The 23,391-nt window shown below is 38.0% G+C and overlaps 1 protein-coding gene across 3 annotated transcripts; it reads right to left on the bottom strand.

Moving 5' to 3' along the window:
• Window positions 1–305: 305 nt before the first annotated feature.
• On the bottom strand, window positions 306–22,141 carry LOC137890142 (endophilin-B2-like). 3 transcript variants are annotated; one of them, XM_068734264.1, is made up of 11 exons: window positions 22,009–22,141; window positions 21,195–21,336; window positions 16,163–16,291; window positions 15,240–15,373; window positions 13,284–13,376; window positions 10,861–10,923; window positions 9,072–9,095; window positions 7,856–7,945; window positions 6,209–6,309; window positions 3,663–3,861; window positions 306–2,223 (listed from the first exon to the last, which is right to left on the bottom strand). In XM_068734264.1, exons 1-11 carry the CDS (start codon window positions 22,069–22,071, stop codon window positions 2,116–2,118), a joined length of 1,146 nt encoding a protein of 381 aa, XP_068590365.1. In that variant the 5' UTR covers window positions 22,072–22,141; the 3' UTR covers window positions 306–2,115. The 3 variants fall into 3 exon arrangements, with proteins under 3 accessions (XP_068590365.1, XP_068590366.1, XP_068590367.1); XM_068734265.1 differs by lacking the exon at window positions 9,072–9,095; XM_068734266.1 differs by lacking the exons at window positions 9,072–9,095; window positions 10,861–10,923.
• Between the last annotated feature and the right edge of the window lie 1,250 nt (window positions 22,142–23,391).

Genomic DNA, 23,391 nt, shown 5'->3' on the forward strand with positions numbered 1-23,391 from the left:
TCAACCTTCTTCAAAACGTTCACTTTTGAACGTCTTTTCACTGGTGACCATAGTCGTTTATTAAGCGTCTTTTCAATGGAAAATGGGAAGGTTTAGATTGAAGAGTTTGAACGTTAAAAAACAGAGGTTTAGCAGTAGATAGATGGATGGATGTGTGTGTGTGTGTGTGCATGTTTGTGTCCAAACAAAATGAGTGCATTTTGGTGCACTTCCTTAAAGCACTTCTGCATTGGCTTCAGCTTTCAACCCTGGTGGTTTGTGTATTTATGGTGTACATTAGCTGTGAAAAAGACCACGAATTCAAATAAATCTTACATTTCATTCATTCAGCATGGTTAAGCAACAGGCAATACATATTTTGACAAAGTATATAATAATAATACAAGATGAGGTAAACAGAGTTACAACAGAATAAATAAAAAAAAAAAAACATTTTTGAAAAGAATTCCTCCACAATCTGTGAAATGAGCACAAGACTAGAGCAGGAAACATGACAGACTACATTCATCTGCCAATCAGAATTATTAGACGTCACTCCCACACAATGTTTTGCGTCAGGTTAATTTCACTTCTCTTTTACTGGCAGATTTTTTGCATTTTCAAAGATTGTGCTCATTTTACAAAAACTCACAATGCTGGTAAAAAAAAAGAAAAGAAAAAAAAAAGAGAGTGCATGCATGTACTACATGTTGGATGTGAGAGAGCACATTATCTTTTGTGGAAACATATTGGTGCTCCAGTTCTGCTACAAACAGACTTAGCTACATCATAACCTCGTATACACACGCTCATGTCCAACAGGACAGGTTACTAGCTGTAGCACATGCAGCACGAAGACTCAAGACACTTTGAATTATTGACATACAGAACAGCGTAAATTCAAAAAACAATTGAAGGCAAACCAAAATCACACAAACAAGCACACGATTAAAAGGAGTTGCAGTCTTGCATGCTGTTAAGTGTTCTCTGGACATTTTGTCGTTGTGAAAAGCACATTCTCATCATTTTAAGGCAGTTAGGACAGGAGTGTTTATGTGTATTTGCTGCACAGGTGTTCATATTGTTCAAAGGGACATCTTCAGTGCCGAGGAAAGTCTGGGAAAGTCTAATCAAGACAAGTGAATGACATGAATTAATCAAGCAAAGTTCCATCCTACTCTCCTTAAAAAGTTATTGTCACTTTGAATAACACTTGAGTTACATTCCTTTATTAGCAGTTAAGGCAAATCTGCTTCCCAAGATTTGAGGATGATTGAACGATAAAGCATCGATGAAAAACTTGATTTGCTGTTTTATAGTTATTGTTCTTTAGGAAGCTAATGTTTGTCATATTTAATGGATAAGAAAGATACAACACATAAGAAATGCAATTATGTTCATGTAGTATTGGAAGACTATGGAAGGGGAACCTGCAGCAAAACTAGGAAGCAGCCACATCTTTCATTTGTATTAATATGTGTCAGCACAACATAATGGTGTTTGTCATGATGTGGTCACACTGATCCGTTGTCTGTTAGTTTATTTTCACTTCTTCTTCCTCAATGAGGAGGAGCTGTCGTACAGAGATAAACTGTACTGACCTGACTTAATTGAAGGACAAGGCTTCATCACTCTTTGATCGGGAAAACCAAGGAGGCATGGTTATTGCATGCTTGTGTTATCCATATGGTTGTCTTCTAAAGACACTATGAAGACAATAAAGACACTTTTTAAAAACAAATCAGATCAACAACACACATTTGATGGAAATACCTCTGCAGACAATGTGGAAGGTCTACCTGAACCATTGGGATGCACAACAATAAATAAGTAATAAATAGGAAAAGAAAACATAATCCACCAACCATATCTAAAAATAATATTAACCATTCATGGGGATTTTCCTGCACTCATTGTAACAATGTCTCCATTATCACTTCTGTCAGTGTCATGTGAATATAGTTCAGTGGGATCTGAGGAGCACACAGCTGAGTGTGTGTTTAAAGTAACACTTTTACTAATGCTTACTGTGGAGGAATGCTATGGAAAGTTACAGGTTAGTGGAAGAGTGTGAAATATAATGAAGCGAATGAAAAATCCTCATGGCTTCAGTAGTTATCAATGGACGTGTGTTCTTTAGCTGAGAAGCTCCAGGTACGTGACAGGCACTTTTCCTTTTTGGTTTCCTCTCTCTCCAATCAGCCAGTCAGAGTCCATTCCCGGCACTGTGTAAACTGTAATGAGCTGCAACACAGAGTACATGGACATTTTTAAGTCAAACATTCAAATCGGAGTCTCTATTTGCACACGGGTGAGAATAGCCACATGGCTGCTATGCGGCTAATTACACCAGGCCCCCCTCATCCCCTGCCTCCTGGTGTTATAAAGAGCGAACAGAGTGCATGCGGGCTTTGTGGTGGATGAAGAGGACAAACAGAAGACTTTCACTCAGCAGACTGGGGTTTGTGTCCTGTGAGAAGCCTATTTTTACACTTAGCTGACTTATTATCTCCACCAGGACAATCATGTGATTGCTCGCATGTGTGCACATGAGTGAGTGACCTGTGTGTCTGTCCGAAGCTTATCTCACATTCTGCTGCAGCAAACCACATTATTTTCTGGGTGGCCAGTTATGACTGCAGGCTCCAGGACCTCTCGTGTTTTTGCGGTGGATCACACTTTCTCAAAACACCTTTTATTGACAACATATGTCATGTATATATAGTATGTATTGACGTATGTAACTATTGCTTAGCAAATGACAGACTGAACCGAGCACGGACTACAACAGAGCCAGTGTCTTCTCATGTCGGTAGGAGGAGAGCTAGTTAGCTGTTAGCAGACGATGGACAGCCTGCGGTCCTGCAGTGTGTTTGGCTAACAGAGCTAATAGGGTTAATACAGTTAACTGAGCTGACAGCTAACTGACCTAAACACACAGCGGGACTGACAGTTCCTATTCTGAGAAAGTTTCAAACAGTCAACATGAAGCTGCAGTTTAACTGCAGTTTAGCTGCCAGTACAATACAGGCAGCTGCATTGATTCAAATGAGAGATGTGCGAGTGAAAAAACGCGTCTGACAGCTGGTTTCTATCATACAATCAAATATTACAGCAGTTTTTGTTGCAGATGCACCTTGAGGAGATCTGCACTCTACGGAGTACACCTTTCTAAGTATCTCCAGTTGTCCATCACGTTTGGTTAGGTTTAGGCAAGAAAAATATGTGGCTAGTTTTAGGCAACAAAACGATGTGCTAATAGCATTGCTGTAGTCATAATAACAGAGGTAAAGGAGGCTTCAGAACATTAAACAATTAAAAAACAATTAGGGCAAGAATTTTACATAACAAAACAACGGCCTGGAAAAGGTGGGGGTATTTGAGGTCATGATTCTTAAAATGTTCTTGAGTGTCCCTGGGTCATCAGGGACACTGCTGACTTAACCCGGGGTTTCTAACAGAGGGAGCCACATCAAGTAAAGACCGACTCCACTATCATAAGAAAAGCTGTTTACAATTAGAAAATAAAACATTAACCTTCAAGGAAAAGGCCCGACGCATTACTTGAATCAGGAAATTCCACAGTGAGGCTAGTCTTTAGACTTAGACCTCGAGCAATTTCTGGCCAATGGCCAATAGCCATTATTCAACTCACCAGCAGCAGGTTGATGATGAAACCTTACCTCATCTGCTAAAAGTGAGAGCTCACTGGAGTCAGCAGCATCGTAATCGTAAAGGACTTTGGCCTTGCGGGTTCCCGTAGCTGGTGCCTGAACTTCCTCAATCTTCAGTGTGTCTGTCTCCACAGGGCTGCTAAGGCCTTCTGATGCAGAGCCGGCGGTAGCTATGGAGTGAGTGTTCAGTGCAAATGCATTGGGAAGCCTGAGGGAAAGCAGGCAGATGATGCAGTGATGATTAGAACATGCATATAAAATACAAACATACAAAAGTAACACAAAAACAGTATTAGCACACAACTGGAAACCAAATATACCATGAGTTATACTCTCCACTGGAATACATGACAAATCATGATTTGTCATGTATTAGTAAAACGGATCCAAAGACAAAGCTCTTTATGACTACAGTCGAACACAATTAGAGCCTTATCTAAACTGTGAGGGCGTCTCAAGCCCACCTGCTATTTTGGTTTATGGCTGTACAGCAGCACAAACAATGTGGAATATGGATCAGAGGGTGTGGTGATTAATAAACACTCTCAGCCAATCAAATCACTGGTCTTATAGCTCTCATACAACTAAGACAAATCAAAGTGAAGTATGAAAAGAACAAGTCAACAAATGGAAAGATGGGGACACACAGGAGCACACATGTTGTCTTTTTTTTCTTTTCTTTTTTTTACAGTTAATTAGTAAAATCAGATGGAAATAAGTAATACAAATTTGTCTGGTTAAGCTGTTGATCATTGATCGCTGAATTAATTCCTCGCTCAATTCAAGTAATAAAGAAATCTCATGATGTCAATTGTCGCATCATATTGTAAAATGTTATAACAGCAGTGTTTGCACTTTAATGCATTTCAAGAATAAAACAAGAAAAAAATTCAGTTCATAAATAGTTTGTCTACATTTTTAAAAGGGCCAGTGTGCAACATTTAGGTGGATCTATAGGTAGAAATGGATTAGAATATTAACTATTAAAATAAAATACATAAAATGTATTTTTGTTTCCTTAGATGAGTCATTTATATTTACATAAGGATTTCTACAGTAACCAGGAAAGTAGTGGAGTAATGTTGCACCAGAAGCAGATGTGGTTATGAGACATCTAAAAATGTTCCCCCCAAAAAACCAACAACTCTATATGTACTGCCTCATCTGAATGAACCTCCCACGTAACCAACACATGTGGCCAAAGTAAATTTCACGGTCTGGAAAATACCAATTTGCAACATTTACTAATTTAAATTCAAAATGGATTTAGGAAGCATTGGAAAGCAAGCACATGTGTGGGTCAGAACATATACACAAAGAGAAAGATCATTGGCATCAGCACACAAAAAGACAAGCCATACTCACACGTCCTCATCAGAACTGAGGGCATGAGACAATGAAAGTGATTCATCATGACTTGACCAAAAATAACACAACCAGCCAGGCATCCATAAGACCTAATTAGAACTGAGGACAAATCCATGGTGTTTTTTTTAATCCTGTATTTAAAACAATCCATTTATCAAATACAAGTATTTCTGGAGCATTAAACAAAGAATAACTTAATTCCTAATGGAATATATTACGTATGCATCTACATGCCTTTTCACAATATGTAATATGAGGATTGAGATGCAATGTTTTCTTTAGCAAGTTGATAATCAAGAAATAACAGATCATTTAAAAATACTAAATTACAAAATGCATATTGTTCCTTGAAGAATCTTATTCAATATAGCATGAGTACACTATATACACTGAAGTCATTCATCTGATTCAGAAAAATTACTATCATTAAATCATTTCAATGCTATTCCTGCTCTGCCTGTTGTTACAAAATTCAAAAGATTATAAAAAAATATATAATAAAATCATAGAGTAATAATGCGGTGCCACTTTAAAACTTCACTAGAGGACTTGAATCAGATGGGGTTAAACACATAGTGCATGTGAAAGTTCTATTATTCTTGTATCAGCAAAAAAGGATGCAGCCTACAACTGCAGATAGCGAATAGCAAGAAATCAAAATAGTAAATATCAAAATAACCAGCAGCCACAGTGAGCTAGACAGATGAAGAGCAGCAGGCAACAGATGCCCGGTGCATTCTGGGTGAACTCAAACGGTGAAAACACCTTTCACCGTGGCATTTCAGTGGAACAGAAAAGCACTCAAGCTGTACTCAGTACACCCATGAATGGATAATATTACTTTTAGATATGGTTGGTGGATTTACGTTATCCCAACACAGAAATTCTGACGCTGAAAATAACTGCAACCAATGTCCCAGGAATGCACCAACTTAGTGCATCTTTGGTTAATCTATATTCTTGATTGATCACATTGTTAATGCTGATTAATCAATCCCTAATCGTTAACATGTTTCGGGTCGGCATACAGCTTGTGCACTTACAGACCTGCAACTTGTAGATACGAAACACTGTTATTTAGTCATTTGATACCATTACACAGCAGAAGTTAGCTTATTTTCCCTGCGTACTGTTTGAAGTACAGAAGGCGCAGTGAAACTTAACCACTTCATCTCTCATCTTCTCACCTTCCCAGCTCTTTCTGTAGTTCTTGCATGTGGAAATGACACTGCTTATAGTAAGCTGCTTGGGCCTCAACAAACTCATGCAGGCAGCGCAAGTGGTTCACCTGCAGATAAGCAACAACACATCATTGTTAAAGGAACATCTCAAGCTCATCTCCATGAAGAAGTACTCAGATCCTTTACTTCCAGGGGACATACGATGAAGAACTCACTTGTTAAGTGCTTGCATCTGTGGCTACAACTCATTCAGTGTATTATAGGCTGCCTGGATCAGAAAACATGTGATCCAACAATCCATTCATATGTGGCTCTCCTTCCTATGGCACATGCAGCCTCATTTGAATATCCCGCCCACAGCTTGAGAACTACAAGGGTGAACCATATTGTTTTTACAAGCCAATCAGCTAACACGGAGGGTCTCAGACTGAGGGTGAATACAAGTATAGTCAGACGTATGAGAAAATAGTTTAAAAAGTGTTTTGAACATCAAAACATGTAAACATAATCTAGTAGAAAGACAAAATACAAGTATGAACCTGAAACTGAGTGTGATATGTCCCCTTTAAATAGAAGTAGTACCACAATGAGAAAAATACACCTCAAGCGAAAGGTGTCGTATACTCTACATACTTTATTATTTATACTGATGCATTCATATGTAGGTAGCCTACGGTATTACTTTTGTGTTTGGTCTTAGTGGAGCTAATTTGAAGTATTCTATATACTGTGTAAATACTGTATTTCATTACGTCCTAACCTTATTTTCTTAAGACAAGGGAAACGTGTCACTGCAGTAAGAATACTGTATTGAACCAGTTTTTATCTTCAAATCAGCTTGTTTAAAAAATGCTGTAAAAAGAAGAGGCTGCAGCTTGAAACAAGGAAAAAAAGGAGGCGCACAAGAATCATAAAAAAATAAATAAATAAATACCTGAAATAGCTTATTCTTACACCGTGAGAAAATAAGGACTTGATTAAAGACTAAAACGACTTGATTAGGAGATTTTGTGCACTGGTCAATGTATGTCACAGTGTAACTTGTAACTATAGTGTGAAAACCATTTTAGGACTTATTTGGCATTTAATTATCAAATTCAAAAGAATAACCTTTTTGAAGAGTGCAGGATTATGGTTTGAATCAAAATTGTTCATGATCAGTAATACATTTATTTTATTAAGGTGTGTTCTTGTTAACAGATCAATTTGCCCTCTTTTTATATCATCACTAGTCAATCTAAAAATTTAAGTTTTTCCAGCTTAAACACGGCAATGTTTACTGCACTACACTGTAAAATAGCTCTACAGAGTGTTTTACTGGGTTTTTGCGATTCAAATTGCGTTATTTACTGTCTCAACTTAATCTCACAGACTGCTAAAATTGTAAATACTATTATTCAATTTTACAGTTTAAAATAAACCCAATCAAATAGTGACTTCACTGCAAACTTTTGAAAACAACTTTGAAGGACGTGTTTTATTTTAACGTCCCACAGGTAAAAAGAAAAGCAAAGCTAGAAATGAAAAGAGAGAGAGAGAGAGAGAGAGAGAGAGAGAGAGAGAGAGAGAGAGAGAGAGAGAGAGAGAGAGAGAGAGAGAGAGAGAGAGAGAGACACACTGATAGAAGTAGTAGAGGGTGTATGGCTGACCTACATGTGTACTACTGATGCCCTCCAAAAGCAGCCGTGTAACCTCTGCCTGGCGGTCAAACTCTGTTTGGGCCACTCGGAGCTCATGTTCAGCCTGAAACAACAAGAAGAGTATTAGTGACACATTTCCTTCATGTCCCTCGGGATTACTTGAATCTGGAGACGTGCTAAAAAATGACTGGTAATGAGTAATGATAAGCCTGGTGATTTAACTGTTATATAGGCCAGGAAGTCTCAAGTGTTTTCATGGCCCAGAACCCTCAGGAGAGACACATTTATGTAATATACCAGGGACGTGCGGTCAGGGGAGGCAGGTGAGGCAGAGCCTCACCTGTCATCATGAAAAGTAAAAAACAAATAATGCTAAAATAAAATACATATTAATATTTCTCTACTGATCTGTGCTATAAATGTAATTTCTGTATGATTCCAATCATTTCAAGCATTTTTATAATCAAAATCGTTGAATTAGCGCATGTCCTGTTCAAACAGAGAGGAGACAGTGATTGCGCAATCCCTCACTAACTGGGTTGAGTGCGTGCCTTTTGCTTTCTCATTGTTTGTCACCACTGTAATATTTGTAGACACTTTTATTATATGTCCTTTCTTTCCATAGAATAGGTACTGTATTTCACGTATGTGTAGAACCTATTTAGTGTTGCTGATCTGACAGAAACCGCAGTGAAAAAGCACACAGGGGAGGCAGACACTACTCTAACTCAAAGAAGAGGGCGTGCTAGAGCCCACGGGTCGGGTTTATGCTTGTTCTGTCATTGCTCTTCTTCTACGCTTTTCTTCTTCTTATATTTTGCTTTGACCACAGAAATGTAAGATTATATATCCAAGCTTAAAAATGTCTCAAAAAACAAGGAAATATGACCAAATCAACAGCAATTCAACGTCGGACAGGTAAAGTGACCTTTTATGTGTTTGTTGTTCTCTTTATACATCCGTGGTTGTTACAGATTATCGCGGAATCTCACGATTTTTGCGGGTGGTGCCCGCGAGCGCTCCGCTTCTGAAACGCTCCCGGTGGGGCAGGTCGGTGGGGCAGATTGCGGCGCACACGCTCCCGGTGGAATCAAATACGTACCTTACCTATGTGTGTGTAAATAATGCTGATATTAAAAACAACCAGTAGTCAATGTGCAAGCTGCCAATCGAATGGTGATTTAAGCTACACTATTGGGTTCCAACAACCACAACATTGCCATACTTACTTTTTCCACTTCCTCACTCCAAAGCTGAGAGGCCAAAGCATTCAGCAAAAGAAGCAGAGAGAAATATGCAGTAAGTTATTACAAGGATTTCCCAGAAGACCTTCACTAGTGTGATGTACAACTATGCCTAACCTCATTACTAAATGCAAAAGCCATTGTTTAAGACCTCCTCTCAGTAGTGGAAGGAGTAAAACTTTGGAGAACGGATTTTCTTGGTTAAGGCTGGGTCAATGTCGGAAAAAATGAGTTTTGCTCGAACCAATCACTAACATATGCAACTGCTGGACACTGTTTCCTTTTTCTGTCCGTGCATTCTTGAGCTTGAGACAGAATCTATGTTGGTTTTGTAATTTGATTCTGACCATTTCAGACATCTTTGTTTGGCAGGCTTAGTTCCTAGGAATGACTTCCTATTTTGTGATGTGCATTCCAAGTTGAACTCTAGTCAGTGCTGACTCAGTTTTGGAAGTTCCCATCCTAGTTCCAAATGCCCTGTGGAATGTTAAAAATGTATTTGTTTGAAATAACGTGCTAATTGACATCTGAATCAGTATCGATTCATCGTAGTTTTTTTTTTTTTATAGGTTACCTCCCAAATCCCAAAAAGCCCATCAAATAAGGAAAAGTAACCTCACATTATTCATTATACACCAATATTAGTTATAATGCTATCCTCAGACAGATAGAGTGTGTGTGTGTGCGTGTGTGTGTGTGTGTTATTGTATTTTAAATGTTAGCGTAGACTACAGTCTATTTATTTATTCATTCATTTGTTTATAGGGCTACATATGAGCAGATTTGTTTTATGGGCTATTGCTGTAATCAATTTGATGTGATTAGTGCACATTTTGTAGCCATTTTGATTTCAATAAAAAGTCAAATTGTTGCCCTCGTCTCTCATTAGACAATAATAGCGGCGTGAAAGTGCCGAATTCATTCTTGACAAAGTTTATTCCTTTTTTGAAAAGATGGCCAAAATGACAGGGAAAATCCAACAGACATGGAACATGGCTTTCGATTAGAGCTACTCCAATATATCGGAAAATATTAGCTCACTGCAGATATGTTGGTTTTGGTATATATGTCGGCCAATAAGTAACGAGTAACGAAATGCTGAAGCAGTTTTGAAGTAATTTAGAAACAGTGTCAACAAGGTGATTTTTACACTGTAAAATGTGCCGCTCAGTATTTTGGCCAATTTTCGACAGAAGTCGACTTTGCATTTATGTTTCCAGACACACAGTTTCTCACTAGCTTCTCTCTTAGCTAAACACACCACTTTTGTGTTCTGGATCACTTCTTAATATCTCTTATGGCTCTGATGCTCCGCCACAAGTAGTGCACTGAACAACGACAAAATAATTTGTCTGAAAAATACTGAGCATAGGCATCAATGAGAAGTTCCTAAGGACAATGTGGTGCCAGTGTGTTTTGTTGTTGTTGCCTTGAGTCTAAACTTACTACAACTGCCACTCTCTGCAAAGGAGCAGAGGAAGCACACATTCATAACATATTTCATTTAACACTTGAAACACACTGCTTTTCAGGCTTAGTACGTATACTTGAACATTGCATTAAGAACCACAATGAAGAGCCATAATAAAAAGGTATGTGATTTTCCCACCCACTCCAGGTGGCCTTCCACAGCCAATGACCTCATTTTCAGAATCTCAGTTTTAAAGCACTCGGTTTCTGACTGAACGGTGCGTACACAGAACCTGATAAGGTTCCATTATTTTTAAGAGATGAGAATGTCCAGCTTTGTTTAGTGAAATAATTGTCTCCTTACCGCAGAGGCACTGGCAGAAAGCACATAGTTTCGGGGTCTGGTCTCCTGAAAATCTGGTGCCATCTACGGAAACAGTGAGTCTTATTTAACATTTATACTACGTAGCAACCATACTCCAAAACACACTGTGTATGAAGAGTGCAGACACAACAATCAGAAAGCACAGCAGATATAAAACCATGAGGTTACACTTTAAGCTACACAACAGCACTTATCACTGTGAAATGGTCAATTACTGATAGCTCGAACTCATGTAGCCCATATATTGATCAGGTAAACACATTATCTGCTTTACACCAAGTTTGAAATCCCCAAAAACAATAACTACACACAGTTATCTACATTAGATAAGACATTCAAAACTAAAAAAGCATGTGTGTGTTGTTTTCTAAACTCTGATAATTGAGTATGGTATTTCAATGGCAGTCCCCTGCACCCAGAATGCACCTGTAACCAATTAGATCACTGAGAAAGCTTAAACCCTATAAATAGGATTCAGCTTTGCTCTTTGGTAAAGTCTTTGTGTATGATTCTGTTATGAGTTTATGAGTATGAGAACAAACACATAGCGTTTGTGTTCATATTCTATATATTTACAACATGCTACAAATGGAAATGCCAAAGACGCTATACAAAAGTGTTTTATACTCAGCACAGTGTGCAGTTGGCCTGTGGTATGTATTTGGTGTTTGAGTGTAAAGTTGTGATGAAGTGTTTGCTTTTGCAAGAGATGTATTGGAGATATTTTGTATTTTGTGCTTATTTGGATTTTGGGTGACAAATTTTCAGAAATTGTGAGTTTGCAATTGCATAAAACCAAAGAGAGGTGATGCAACACAACCGTATCTAAACATCCAGCACCACTGAAACTAGTGACTAATCTGTCCACTTCACTGACCTGACTAATCCACTGTAGATAGGAGTCGTTAATATTACAAGCTTTAAGCAGTAGTTTATCATGCGCATGCTAACATGCATACAGGTGGCAAAAGTCTGACATTGTCAGTCAACAAAATGTGTGACTTTTTTCACACTGAAAACAAAAGTTCTGATAAAAGTCAGACTTTCATTTTGTTGAACAGTTAAATAAAAAAAAGCAGAGTGAAAGCACAATCACTCACAGAACAAAGTGAAATGGGGAAAGAACTTTATAAATTAGGATTTCTATTTCAGGACTATGACTTAATTTGTACTCAAGCAGTAGAAACAAAGTTGCATAATTCACAACAGTCAGACTTAAGCACAAAGTCGTTGGGCTTCTAGCTGACAGTGCTGCACAACCACCTGCTGGCAAAACACAATATCATGTTGTCAGTTTGAAAACTGGTTCTTGGTCTAACGGATTTGTACCCATTTTCCAGAGAAAAAAGGAAGAATTTGTTTTGGTACAAGGCCACATTTCTATTATTCTACAAGTCCACTAATTCTTGAGTAGTAATGCCCTAATGAATGGAGTACTGTTGTCAATCTGTATTTAACAACATAGTTCTATTTTTAACAAAATGTCACATTCAGTCCAAAACATGAGCATTAATCAGAAGGAGGCTGAATCTTGAAAACGTCCAATGTAAAAAAAAAAAAAAAAAAAAAAAAAAAAAAAGGATCGCCATTGTCTTTTTCCTTTGTCTGTCTCCTATGGCCCGTCATTAACAATGGGTTTTGCCATCAAGGTTTAATTTAATCTAAGATTAGTTATTTTCAGAGTCCAGCAAAACTAGATTTAAAGATGAGTGAATCTAGATGTTATTAAGCACAGTGCTTTTACACAATTCAAAACTCATCTCTGTTTAGTAAATCATAATTTAAAACAAAATGAAATAGTGTTTACTCAATATGGATATAATATGGAGATGCTTGCTTATCCAAAATAAAATACATCAATTTGCGTGCTGTTGGGGCCTACTGAGTTAGTTTTGTTGTGATGCAAGAGTTCCATAAACCATTAGACCCCTAGTGACTTGTTAAAAAACGATTAACTATTTAAAACTATTACAATAGAATCTCACAAGCCCAATATTTTGCTAAATTTGTTCAATGGTTGCTGTTCATTTCCCATCATATTGTTGAATATGCCACGGTTTCACAGTTTCAAGCTTTCTCTGCAAAGAGTCAACTTTGAGTCAAACTTGTTTTTCCAGTCCATTGCTTAGCTTTTTTTTTTTCTTTTTTTTTTTAAACCAATGATTAATAGTTTATTGTCACCAATTACTGAATGGCACGAAAAATGTACTCAAAGCAAATGAGACAGGAAAAACTGCCCAATGTGTGCATCCTACTGAAAGTCTTTAAAATTATGTAATACTCACTTCACCATCGCACTGCAAAGGTTACGAATACACAGACAGTTAGTCATGGTCAATGCCAGCACCACCAACAGTTTTGTTACATTGTGGCTGTGGGTTGGGAGGCACAACAGGACTCACCGCAGCCTTGGCCTCAGCCACCTTGGCCTTCTTCAGACGGGTTTTACAGGCATCCAGGTCCAAGCGAAGATTCTCCAGAAGACGTCTTTCTTTCTGAAATACAGACAATGACCCAGGGAGAAGCTGAGCTCAGAGCATCCACGACCACGTAATTCACAGCAATATTAGCAGGCTATAACGGCCACAGGCTTCCAAAGATGTTCAGAACAAAGTATCATGCAAGAGTTAAGCAGCCATGCTGACCTCTGGTGGTTAAGTTAACATTTTATTGAGAAAAGGCTTGAATTCTTATTCTTTTCACTTGTGGGCTGTAAACTGTTAAATTCAATATTTAAGCATATTGCAGGTTGTGTTTTAACCACAACTTCTAAACCTCTAAAGTGGATTTACACTTTCTACATGCTCTGTAGCTACGTCATAAATCATTAACACATTAAAAAAATCTACACTCTTGTCTTCACACTCTGCTCGATCAGAAGCACCTTTGTAAATGTATAAAAACAAAACCCCTGCTCCCCTATATGGCCCACACTCAATCTTAAACCAAATAAATTCCCAGGCACGTGAGGTGTTCACGTCAGAATGGCATTAAAGTTGAAATGTCATTATATTCAAGATAATTAATTCGGTCTTGTCAGAGGGTGAAATACCATCTTCATGGAGAAAAGTAACTATATCCATGATACCAAAACCTAAACAAAGATAAGTTGGACTGTACAAACTATAGACCAGTAAGTGTACTAACTCCAGACTACAAACTTCCCTCCTGCTTAAAAGAATAGAAAAGGTTATGGCTCAAATTATGAATCTCAAATTATGAACCTCCTAGCTACATAGGAAAAACATAAATGTAGATTGTAGTCACATTTTGCTACATAGAAAAAATACAAAAAAACCCTATATTATATAAGGAGGGTGGAGGATGAGTTAAGAAGTCTCAAAGCCAGAGGAAATAACCCTGGTGGACTAAGGACTTTCCAGGAGCTTAAAGACAGATTCAGTTAAAGACCATTTTATATACTAACAAATAAAAGCAAAAACTAAAAAATAACAAAAATGTGACAGTAGAAAATGAGCTAGTCCAGATTTTTAACAGAGAACATAAAGAACATTTTAATAAGTACATTTCTAATCTATACTTAAGCCTTCATCAACTTAATAACGACAATAAATTGAGCATTAAAACAAAATGGGAAACAGAGGGTAATCTGTCAATCTCACAAGAGAAGTAGGAGGATATATTGAGACAACAGTGGAAAACAACAAGCTCTCCTTCTTGAAGAAACTTACAGTAACATATCATTGTCATGTATTTTAGAGTTGTCCTTCAGTGGCTTCATTTTGGACTAAAATCATCCTGGAAACTGTCTTCTTAACTCAAATATTTTTTGAGCTGAAGGACCTGATTAAACTGGTGCAATTTGTTGAGAATACTATTTGTGGCTTGTAAGAAATCACTACTAAGAAATAGCTAGTGTTGAAAAATGGATTGACATGGTTTATAATATTTATGAAGAGGAGAGAATTACTTTTACCTTGAGAACCCATACATTTGCTGTAGTGATGTACAGATTACAGTTATAACCACAGGCATGAGCTTAGTCTGCGGATAGGACGGGTAACCAATACATGCAATTAATAGCGAATGCGGTGGGTTAAATAATATAATAAAAAATTACTTTAGGTACCGCCCAAGTTAAGTCTTTGTGTGGGAATCACAGCCTATTTGTAATATGTCATCACTCTTACACGTACCCTACAGAGGCTGCTAGAGAGGAAGTGTCCAAGTGCAGGTCTAATTCCTTTGTGTGGGTGACAGGTGGATAAAACTGAGCCTTGACTACTGCTGCCACAGAACAGTCTGCAGGACAGTCAGCTTTGTACTAAAACATCAAATGAAATGATGACTTCAAGATTTCTACCGTTAGTAGAGTTGATGTAGTGTTTCACACTCACTGAAATGGTCCTCCAGTCTCCTTCCAGAAAATTCCTGAGCGGAGTGAGAAAGCTTATAGCTGACGTCTGGAGGAACTCCCTCTCTGCTGCTCCTAATCTTCTCTCACATTCCCCCACCTCGATCAAAGTACTCCCTGCAAGAAACAGATTAGATCAATTCACCACAAAGTGTTCTTTTCAAATTTCACTCTTCTCCCAGGCCTCAAAATGTCTTCTGCAGGTGCAGTATAGGTATAGATACTCTATGAGACAAGGCCCTGAAGTAGCACCTGGCTACCTTACCTCAACTACTTCTTCTGTCTGTAGCACACATCTGATGTGCTACGACCGTCAAACGACTCAACACTATGTTACGCAACTACTTTGTGTTGCACCTCTGACTTTGATACGTACAATCAGAATCAGCTTTATTGGCCATTTTGATTATTTTTTAAAGTTTGGTACTTGTTACAGTTTAACACTACGATACTGATCTTAAAATGATTTGTCAATATAATGGTTGTTTTTAGAAACATTGTTTCCCACAGTCATGTGACACAGGCCAGCTAAATATGTCAGGGCTGTTTTGGCACAAACATTGCACAAACGTAGTGAAAACATTTGGAAGTGATGCAGCCACCCAAAATTTTATTCTTTTTAAATTTTATTTTCAATATTTTTTCAAAGGAAACATGTAATTTATGACATCTTCTGGCAGACAACAACAAAGCTGATGCATGTGCAAAGGGGATATGGAGCGATTGACAGGCGGCCAAATTATATCTTACCTTGATGAAAATTACGCATTTCTCTGGGTTTGAAAATTGTTGTAAACATTTGGGATAATACAAGTACACAACTTCACAAAACATACAACATGGGTCTACTCCTATCAAGACATTGTAATGCATCAAAATATACATTATACCTGGATGCATACTTACCATATGGAGTTCCAGGACCAAACTCCTTTGATGCATCCAGCATATATTGACCCAGCAGCTCTCCATTGGTAATTCTGGATGGTGCCTTCCTGTCCAACTTTTCATAGAGAAACTCTTCGATTCTGGCACCTACAGAGAAAGTCAAGAAGAGTTTAATATATAGCACAGCAGTGAAAGAAAGAAACTTTTAGTTAATTTATCACTCATGTTGATTCAATAAGAACTATACACATACATAATAACTTATGTGTCATGTCTATGGTTGTGAATGTTTAGTCCTGATGAGCAGGTGTCACCTTGCATGGTAGCCCCTGTCATCAGTGTATGAATGGATGAATGATGACATGTAATGTTAAAGAACTTTGAGTGGTCAGAAGACTAGAAAAGAGAAATACAAGTACAGGTCAGTTACCATTGTCTACTCCTCAGTGGAGTGTTAGAACGCAGCTCTGCTCTATGAAATTGTTTTGAATTCATGGCTTATTTTTTTACACATGTATAAATATAATATAATATAATAGTTGAGTCTGAGCCACTCCTGGACCCCTGCAGACAGGACATAAACTCTGATAAACATACTGCTCAGCAGGGCAGAGAGACAGAATTACAGGGTGACTGGTGAAGATAATGTAGTAGAGCCTCTAGCAAGATAAACACCTGGTTGTTTTTCTCAGGAACCAATGGACATAGAAAACAGAGCTAAAAGGAGGCACAATTTGGACTTCTTTCCACCGGGGTCCGGTCCATAAAACAAGCTAAAAAGTGGGGCTGAAAGTCCAAAACGTGACTTGAATGAACCTAATAAATCAGGCTAAAGCAGTACCACGAAATCAGACTAATTCGAGGCAGGTTCAAGCAGTCAAAATGATAGAGCGTGCACAGTGCACACTATTCTTACGCAACAGATGATGTGGAACACTGTGATTACTCTATAGAAATCACATCAAATAAGATGACAGTAATTATAGATCTAGATATGCTAGAAAAGCTATGTCCATTGGCATGGTTGGGCGATCTGAACGGGTTCAAATGTAATAATATATAATTAAATCTTGGGCACAAAAGTCCCTTTTACAGTTTTGTAAATATTGACGTATGTAAGTGTGCACACGATGTTTAGCAATGGAAATACAGGAGAGTGCAACGGATTGTCAAGCTATGCAATGGCATCAACCACCAGACATCATGAAGGCAACCTAACAAACTGTATTTCCAGATCTGTGAGCCAGTAGTGACTAGGTAGAATACATAAGCAAGGGGCCCAGTATTTACTGGCAAACTATATACATGGCTTCTAGCACCCAGTGAACAGAAGTGACCATATCTGAACCACGGAGGAGTGACGTAGAGACGCCGTATAACGGCTCTTGTATCGGTAGCGACGTCAAAAGTTTACATACACTTGTAAAGAACATAATGTCATGGCTCTCTTGAGTTTCCCCGTTATTTCTACCACTCTGATTTTTCTCTGATAGAGTGATTGGAACAGATACTTCTTTGTCACAAAAAACATTCATGAAGTTTGGTTCTTTCATGACTTTATTATGGGTTAACAGAAAAAGTGATCAAATCTGCTGGGTCAAAAATATACATACAGCAGTGCTAATATTTGGTTACATGTCCCTTGGCCATTTTCACTTCAATTAGGCGCTTTTGGTAGCCATCCACAAGCTTCTCGTTGAATCTTTGACCACTCCTCTTGACAGAATTGGTGCAGTTCAGTTAAATTTGATGGCTTTCTGACATGGACTTGTTTCTTCAGCATTGTCCACATGTTCTCAATGGGATTTAAGTCAGGACTTTGGGAAGGCCATTCTAAAACCCTAATTCTAGCCTGATTTAGCCATTCCATTACCACTTTTGATGTGCGTTTGGGGTCACTGTCCTGTTGGAACACCCAACTGCGCCCAAGACCCAACCTTCGGGCTGATGATTTTAGGTTATCTTAAAGAATTTGAAGGTAATCCTCCTTCTTCATTATCCCATTTACTCTCTGTAAAGCACCAGTTCCATTGGCAGCAAAACAGCCCCACAGCATAATACTACCACCACCGTGCTTGACGGTAGGCATGGTGTTCTTGGGGTTAAAGGCCTCACCTTTTCTCCTCCAAACATATTGCTGGGCATTGTGGCCAAACAGCTCGATTTTTGTTTCGTCTGACCACAGAACTTTCCTCCAGAAGGTCTTATCTTTGTCCATGCGATCAGCAGCAAACTTCAGTCGAGCCTTAAGGTGCCACTTTTGGAGCAAGGGCTTCCTTCTTGCACGGCAGCCTCTCAGTCCATGGAGATGCAAAACACGCTTGACTGTGGACACTGACACCTGTGTTCCAGCAGCTTCTAATTCTTGGCAGATCTGCTTTTTGGTGGTTCTCGGTTGACTCTTTACCCTCCTGACCAATTTTCTCTCAGCAGCAGGTGATAGCTTGCGTTTTCTTCCTGATCGTGGCAGTGACAAAACAGTGCCATGCACTTTATACTTACAAACAATTGTTTGCACTGTTGCTCTTGGGACCTGCAGCTGCTTTGAAATGGCTCCAAGTGACTTTCCTGACTTGTTCAAGTCAATGATTCGCTTTTTCAGATCCATGCTGAGCTCCTTTGACTTTCCCATTGTAGCGTTTGTGGGCGTTTGTATCCAATGGCCTCAGAGAAGTCACCAGTTGTAGTCACTCATAATCACTCACAAGAAGTTAAGAGGCCATGCTATGAAGCTCATTTCATTGACACAACTTTCTAAGTCACCAAAATTGCTAATTCATGTTGCTGTATGTATATTTTTGACCCAGCAGATTTTGTCACTTTTTCTGTTAACCCATAATAAAGTCATGAAAGAACCAAACTTCATGAATGTTTTTTGTGACAAAGAAGTATCTGTTCCAATCACTCTATCAGAGAAAAATCAGAGTTGTAGAAATAACTGGAAACTCAAGAGAGCCATGACATTATGTTCTTTACAAGTGTATGTAAACTTTTGACCACAACTGTATATACACACACACACACACACACACACACACACACACACACACACACACACACACACACACACACACACACACACACACACACACACACACACACATATATAAAAAACATATTTTGCAGCCAACTTAAATCGTAATACCAAAATGTGCTGGCTTGGTCCTGTTAATGTTCATCAATTACTTCTCTGTCCTAATAATTCAAAAGGCATGAAGGGTTTCCACAGCACGCACTAAGATAGGGAGGCAGAATACTTACCAGTGTGATCAACTGTAGCATGGAGAATCAAAAAGTCACACGTTAGAGCTCCCTATTTTCCAGAGTCATTGCTAATACATATGAGGTGCTTATTCAGAGAAAATTATTATTTTTGCAGTCTTTATTTTATTAAGTTAAGGATCATAACAGGGGTTAAGTGGTTTTAACTACAAATTTATTAGCATTTCATTTTTTGTTACATTTGCAGGATGGCCCCATTTTAAAAGGTACCCTGTAGAGTTTTTGGCCACTAGTGCCGCTACGGAGCAATATTTCTTATGGCTGGGGTCCCCCGTTTTGTTTGTATTGTGACCCACATGAGAACGCACATTCACACTCCATGTTGGTTTACAAGAAGACCTCACAGGGCATCTTTAAACTCTGCTGACAATATCAGTGACGTTTGAAAAAAAGTTGACTTCACAATTGTATCTATAAGAAACATTTACAGTTTGGGAAAAAGCTAAAACTTGTCAAATAAAACAGATACAGGTGAGGGCTTCAGTTGAACAACAGGTGTTTAGGGTGATCCATTTATGTGGAGTAAATCACTCTTTTTGTGTTATAAATGTGCATTGCAGACGGGATGCAGAACCTACCCCATAATAACTGTATTTCTGGTACATTTCAGGTTCAGAATGTTCCTGAACAGACTGACACAATTTCTAGCTTATGGGTCAAAACATGCAATTCCACCAGTGTGGTCCTTTCAGCATTATATGTTTGACGTAAGTATTGAACTGCCTCTTCTACTATTACTATTATTGTATAGTCTAATTGTATAATTGATTTAATTACACTGATGGCAAAAAGAAATGCAGCATTCATTGGGTACTGAGAGTTCATCAAAATCACAATAAAACGTGGACAGGACAGAGAAACAGCTGTGTTGATCATTCTGCACTGTTTGATAACAGCTGATATGTAATCCAGGTCCAACAAGATGTTTCATTTCTCCATCAGTCCAGCTCAGCATTACTTTGTTGGACTTTATATTGTATTATTGTTTCATTATTGATAGAATGAACTGGTTTAATTGTGTTTTGTATTACATGGCAAATATCTGACAATGTATCTCTTCTTAATAAAATCAATAACCTTGGCTAAGAGAATATGGTAATACTTAATAATAACCATCATTAATAAATGGTAAAATTGATAACTTATTAAACTTGTTAATCGTTAGTTTACGGTTAACAAAATAAAAAATAAAAATCCATGAAGTTTATTCATTATTAGTAATGCTATAATTTGTTATTTCATCATTATTTTTGTAATGTATTGTATTGTATCATCAGAGACAATGACAACTACGATCCAATTACTATAGTAAACTATTTATAAACAGTTTATTGTTAAACAAATTATAATATTGTATATACTACAATAAGTATTTGTTAATGTTTACCAAATTCTTTGTAAACTTTTAAGAAACTGTTTATAAAATACCTTTGAACAATGAAAGCAACCATTAACCACTGCCAAAGTATTAACTGTGTATCTGAATAATGTTTATAGGTGCTGAATAAAGTATTTATTTACTTTTTCACAAGGTATTATAATCATCAGTCACAATTAGCCATTCAAAAAAATATAATGTTTATAGATACAAACTATTAACAAATTGTTACAAATATAGGGTCCATCTATTTATGTAATGTTTGAAGATGTTTTACAAACAATGTATTTGGTAATTATTAACCAATACTTTCTACAGTGTAGGAAATGTGTGCAACTGTAAAGTGTTAAAATAAGACCCATTGTAAACAGAATTGAAGGCAGTAGTTACTTGGGTTGGGCTGCAGCAGGGCCTCAGTCTGTCTGTAGATCTTCTCCGTCCACAGCTTGGTGCAGTCTGCACGGCTCATCAGGTTCTCAAAGTGAGCGTCCAGTTCCGTTTTCTCCGCCTGGCCCAGCTTCTCCTCTGTGAACTGAGGCACAGCACGCACCATGTGTACAGAGGCTCAACCAATTATATTATCAGAAACATCTACGGGGAACCACCGCAATAGCATGACGTAATGGAGGTTCCGGTTCACGACCTGGTCACACCTGGTTCTGTCTGTCTGTCTCTCTCTCTCTCTCCCTCCCTCTCTGCCTCTCTCTCCATCTCTCCCTCCATCTCTCTCTCTCTACCTCTCTCCCTCCCTCTGTCTCTCTCCCTCCGTCTCTCTCTCTCTCTCAAACTTGTCCGGATGAAAACAAGTTAATACATGTACGATTACAATTTGCTCTTTCAACAGAGTGACTGGTGCTCTATCCTGGCCCTAAATAAATATAACGTTACATGAACAAAATCACACGGCCATATAGGCTATTGATAGCATTTCGACTGCGCTATGATTACAATGTGACGTTAGGCCTTAACTTTAGCTACGTAGTAGTTAACGAACTGCTAGATGAATACCAAGCATGCGTTCCTACTTGCTACCTTCTAAGTAACGTTACGTTAGCTCGGCAATGCGCTATACTGCGAGCTAAGACAAGATGCGGTCACGTTACCGGTAGCCAGTAACGCCAGTAACAGCTGGCTGTCAACATGGAGTAAAGTGTCAGCCATGGCGTCAGCCGAACCGCAGCACTCTGCACGAGGATGTTGTTACCTGGACAGCTCGCGTGAAAAACACTCCAGCACCGGAGGCTAATTTCTTCACGTTGAAATCCATTCTGTTTGTATCCGTTAGCTAGCGATGTTACACTCGAAGCAGACTAGCTTACTCTACACCAGCGGCTGGACTGTATGGCTCACAGCAAAAATCACGTGACCATTACCACCTCGTTACGTCAAACATATAGCCATCTGACAAAAATATTTAAAAGCACAAAATTGGACGAATTGGACTAACAATGGCAAGTGTCTATAATATAATAACATTGATGATGACAGCAGTGACTTCACTTAGGCTTTGTCAGCTGTTTCACTAAGGTATTGTATTTCCTTCTTTTCCATTAATGCAATACCAAAAGTTGGCCAGCCGATGCCGGCATTTTGCAAAATTTCCATTTTCAAAGTTTTTTTATTTTGTTTTATTTTAACTGGTTCTCAACCTGGGAGGCAAGTTAAGTTATGCGGGTGTCCACATCGTTTTGGAGAAGAAGAAAAATAAAACAACATATTAGAAATCTAGAAACTCAAAGGATTTAAGAACCCCTGCTCTAGTGGTGCAATGGTGAAGCGTGCAAAGGGTGCTGGAATGATTAATGTAACAGGTTGGTTCATATGCATGAGGTATCAGAATCAGAATCAGCTTTATTGGCCGCGTATGCAGACAAGGAATTTGCTCTCCACGTACATACACAGAATTTAGAAACAAACAGGAAAATAATTTAAATATATAAAAAATAAAAACAAAAAATAAAGTAGAACAGAGGTAGGCATACATATATAATCATACAAATATATATCCAATAGTATATATATATATATATATATATATATATATATATATATATATATATATATATATCCCCAATAGTATATATATATATATATATATACACATATACACATATATATATATCCAATAGTATATATATATATATATATATATATATATATATATATATATATATATATACATATACACATATATATATATATATATATACATATATATATATACATACATATATATATATATATACATATACACACACACACACACACACACACACACACACACACACACACACACATATATATATGAACATAACCCTATACAACAATACAACAGTGTCAATGGAATTAAGGTGATAGTGCAGAATGGAGGTCGTATGTCTGATTAATTGTTCATCAGAGTGACAGCCAGTGGAAATAAGCTGTTCCTGTGTCTGGTGGTTTTGGCATACAGTGCTCTGTAGCGCCTACCAGAGGGGAGGAGTTGGAACAGCTTGTGTCCAGGATGTGATGGGTCTGCAGTCATCTTTTCTGCCCGTTTCCTGACTCTGGAGGTGTACAAGTCCAGGATGGAGGGCAAGCTGGAACC

Source organism: Cebidichthys violaceus, unplaced genomic scaffold (genome assembly GCF_023349555.1).
Source record: "Cebidichthys violaceus isolate CVI_PGR_0920_01 unplaced genomic scaffold, fCebVio1.0.p SCAF_62, whole genome shotgun sequence".
Lineage (NCBI taxonomy): Eukaryota > Metazoa > Chordata > Actinopteri > Perciformes > Stichaeidae > Cebidichthys > Cebidichthys violaceus.

Coding starts and splice junctions, on each gene's coding strand:
- LOC137890142 (XM_068734264.1), bottom strand. CDS start 22,071: ATGGATTTCAACGTGAAGAAATTAGCCTCCGGTGCTGGAGTGTTTTTC. Junction 15,374..16,162: donor TGGTCCTGGAACTCCATATG/GTAAGTATGCAT, acceptor TGTTTCTTGCAG/GGAGTACTTTGATCGAGGTG. Junction 6,310..7,855: donor AGGGCATCAGTAGTACACAT/GTAGGTCAGCCA, acceptor GCTTATCTGCAG/GTGAACCACTTGCGCTGCCT.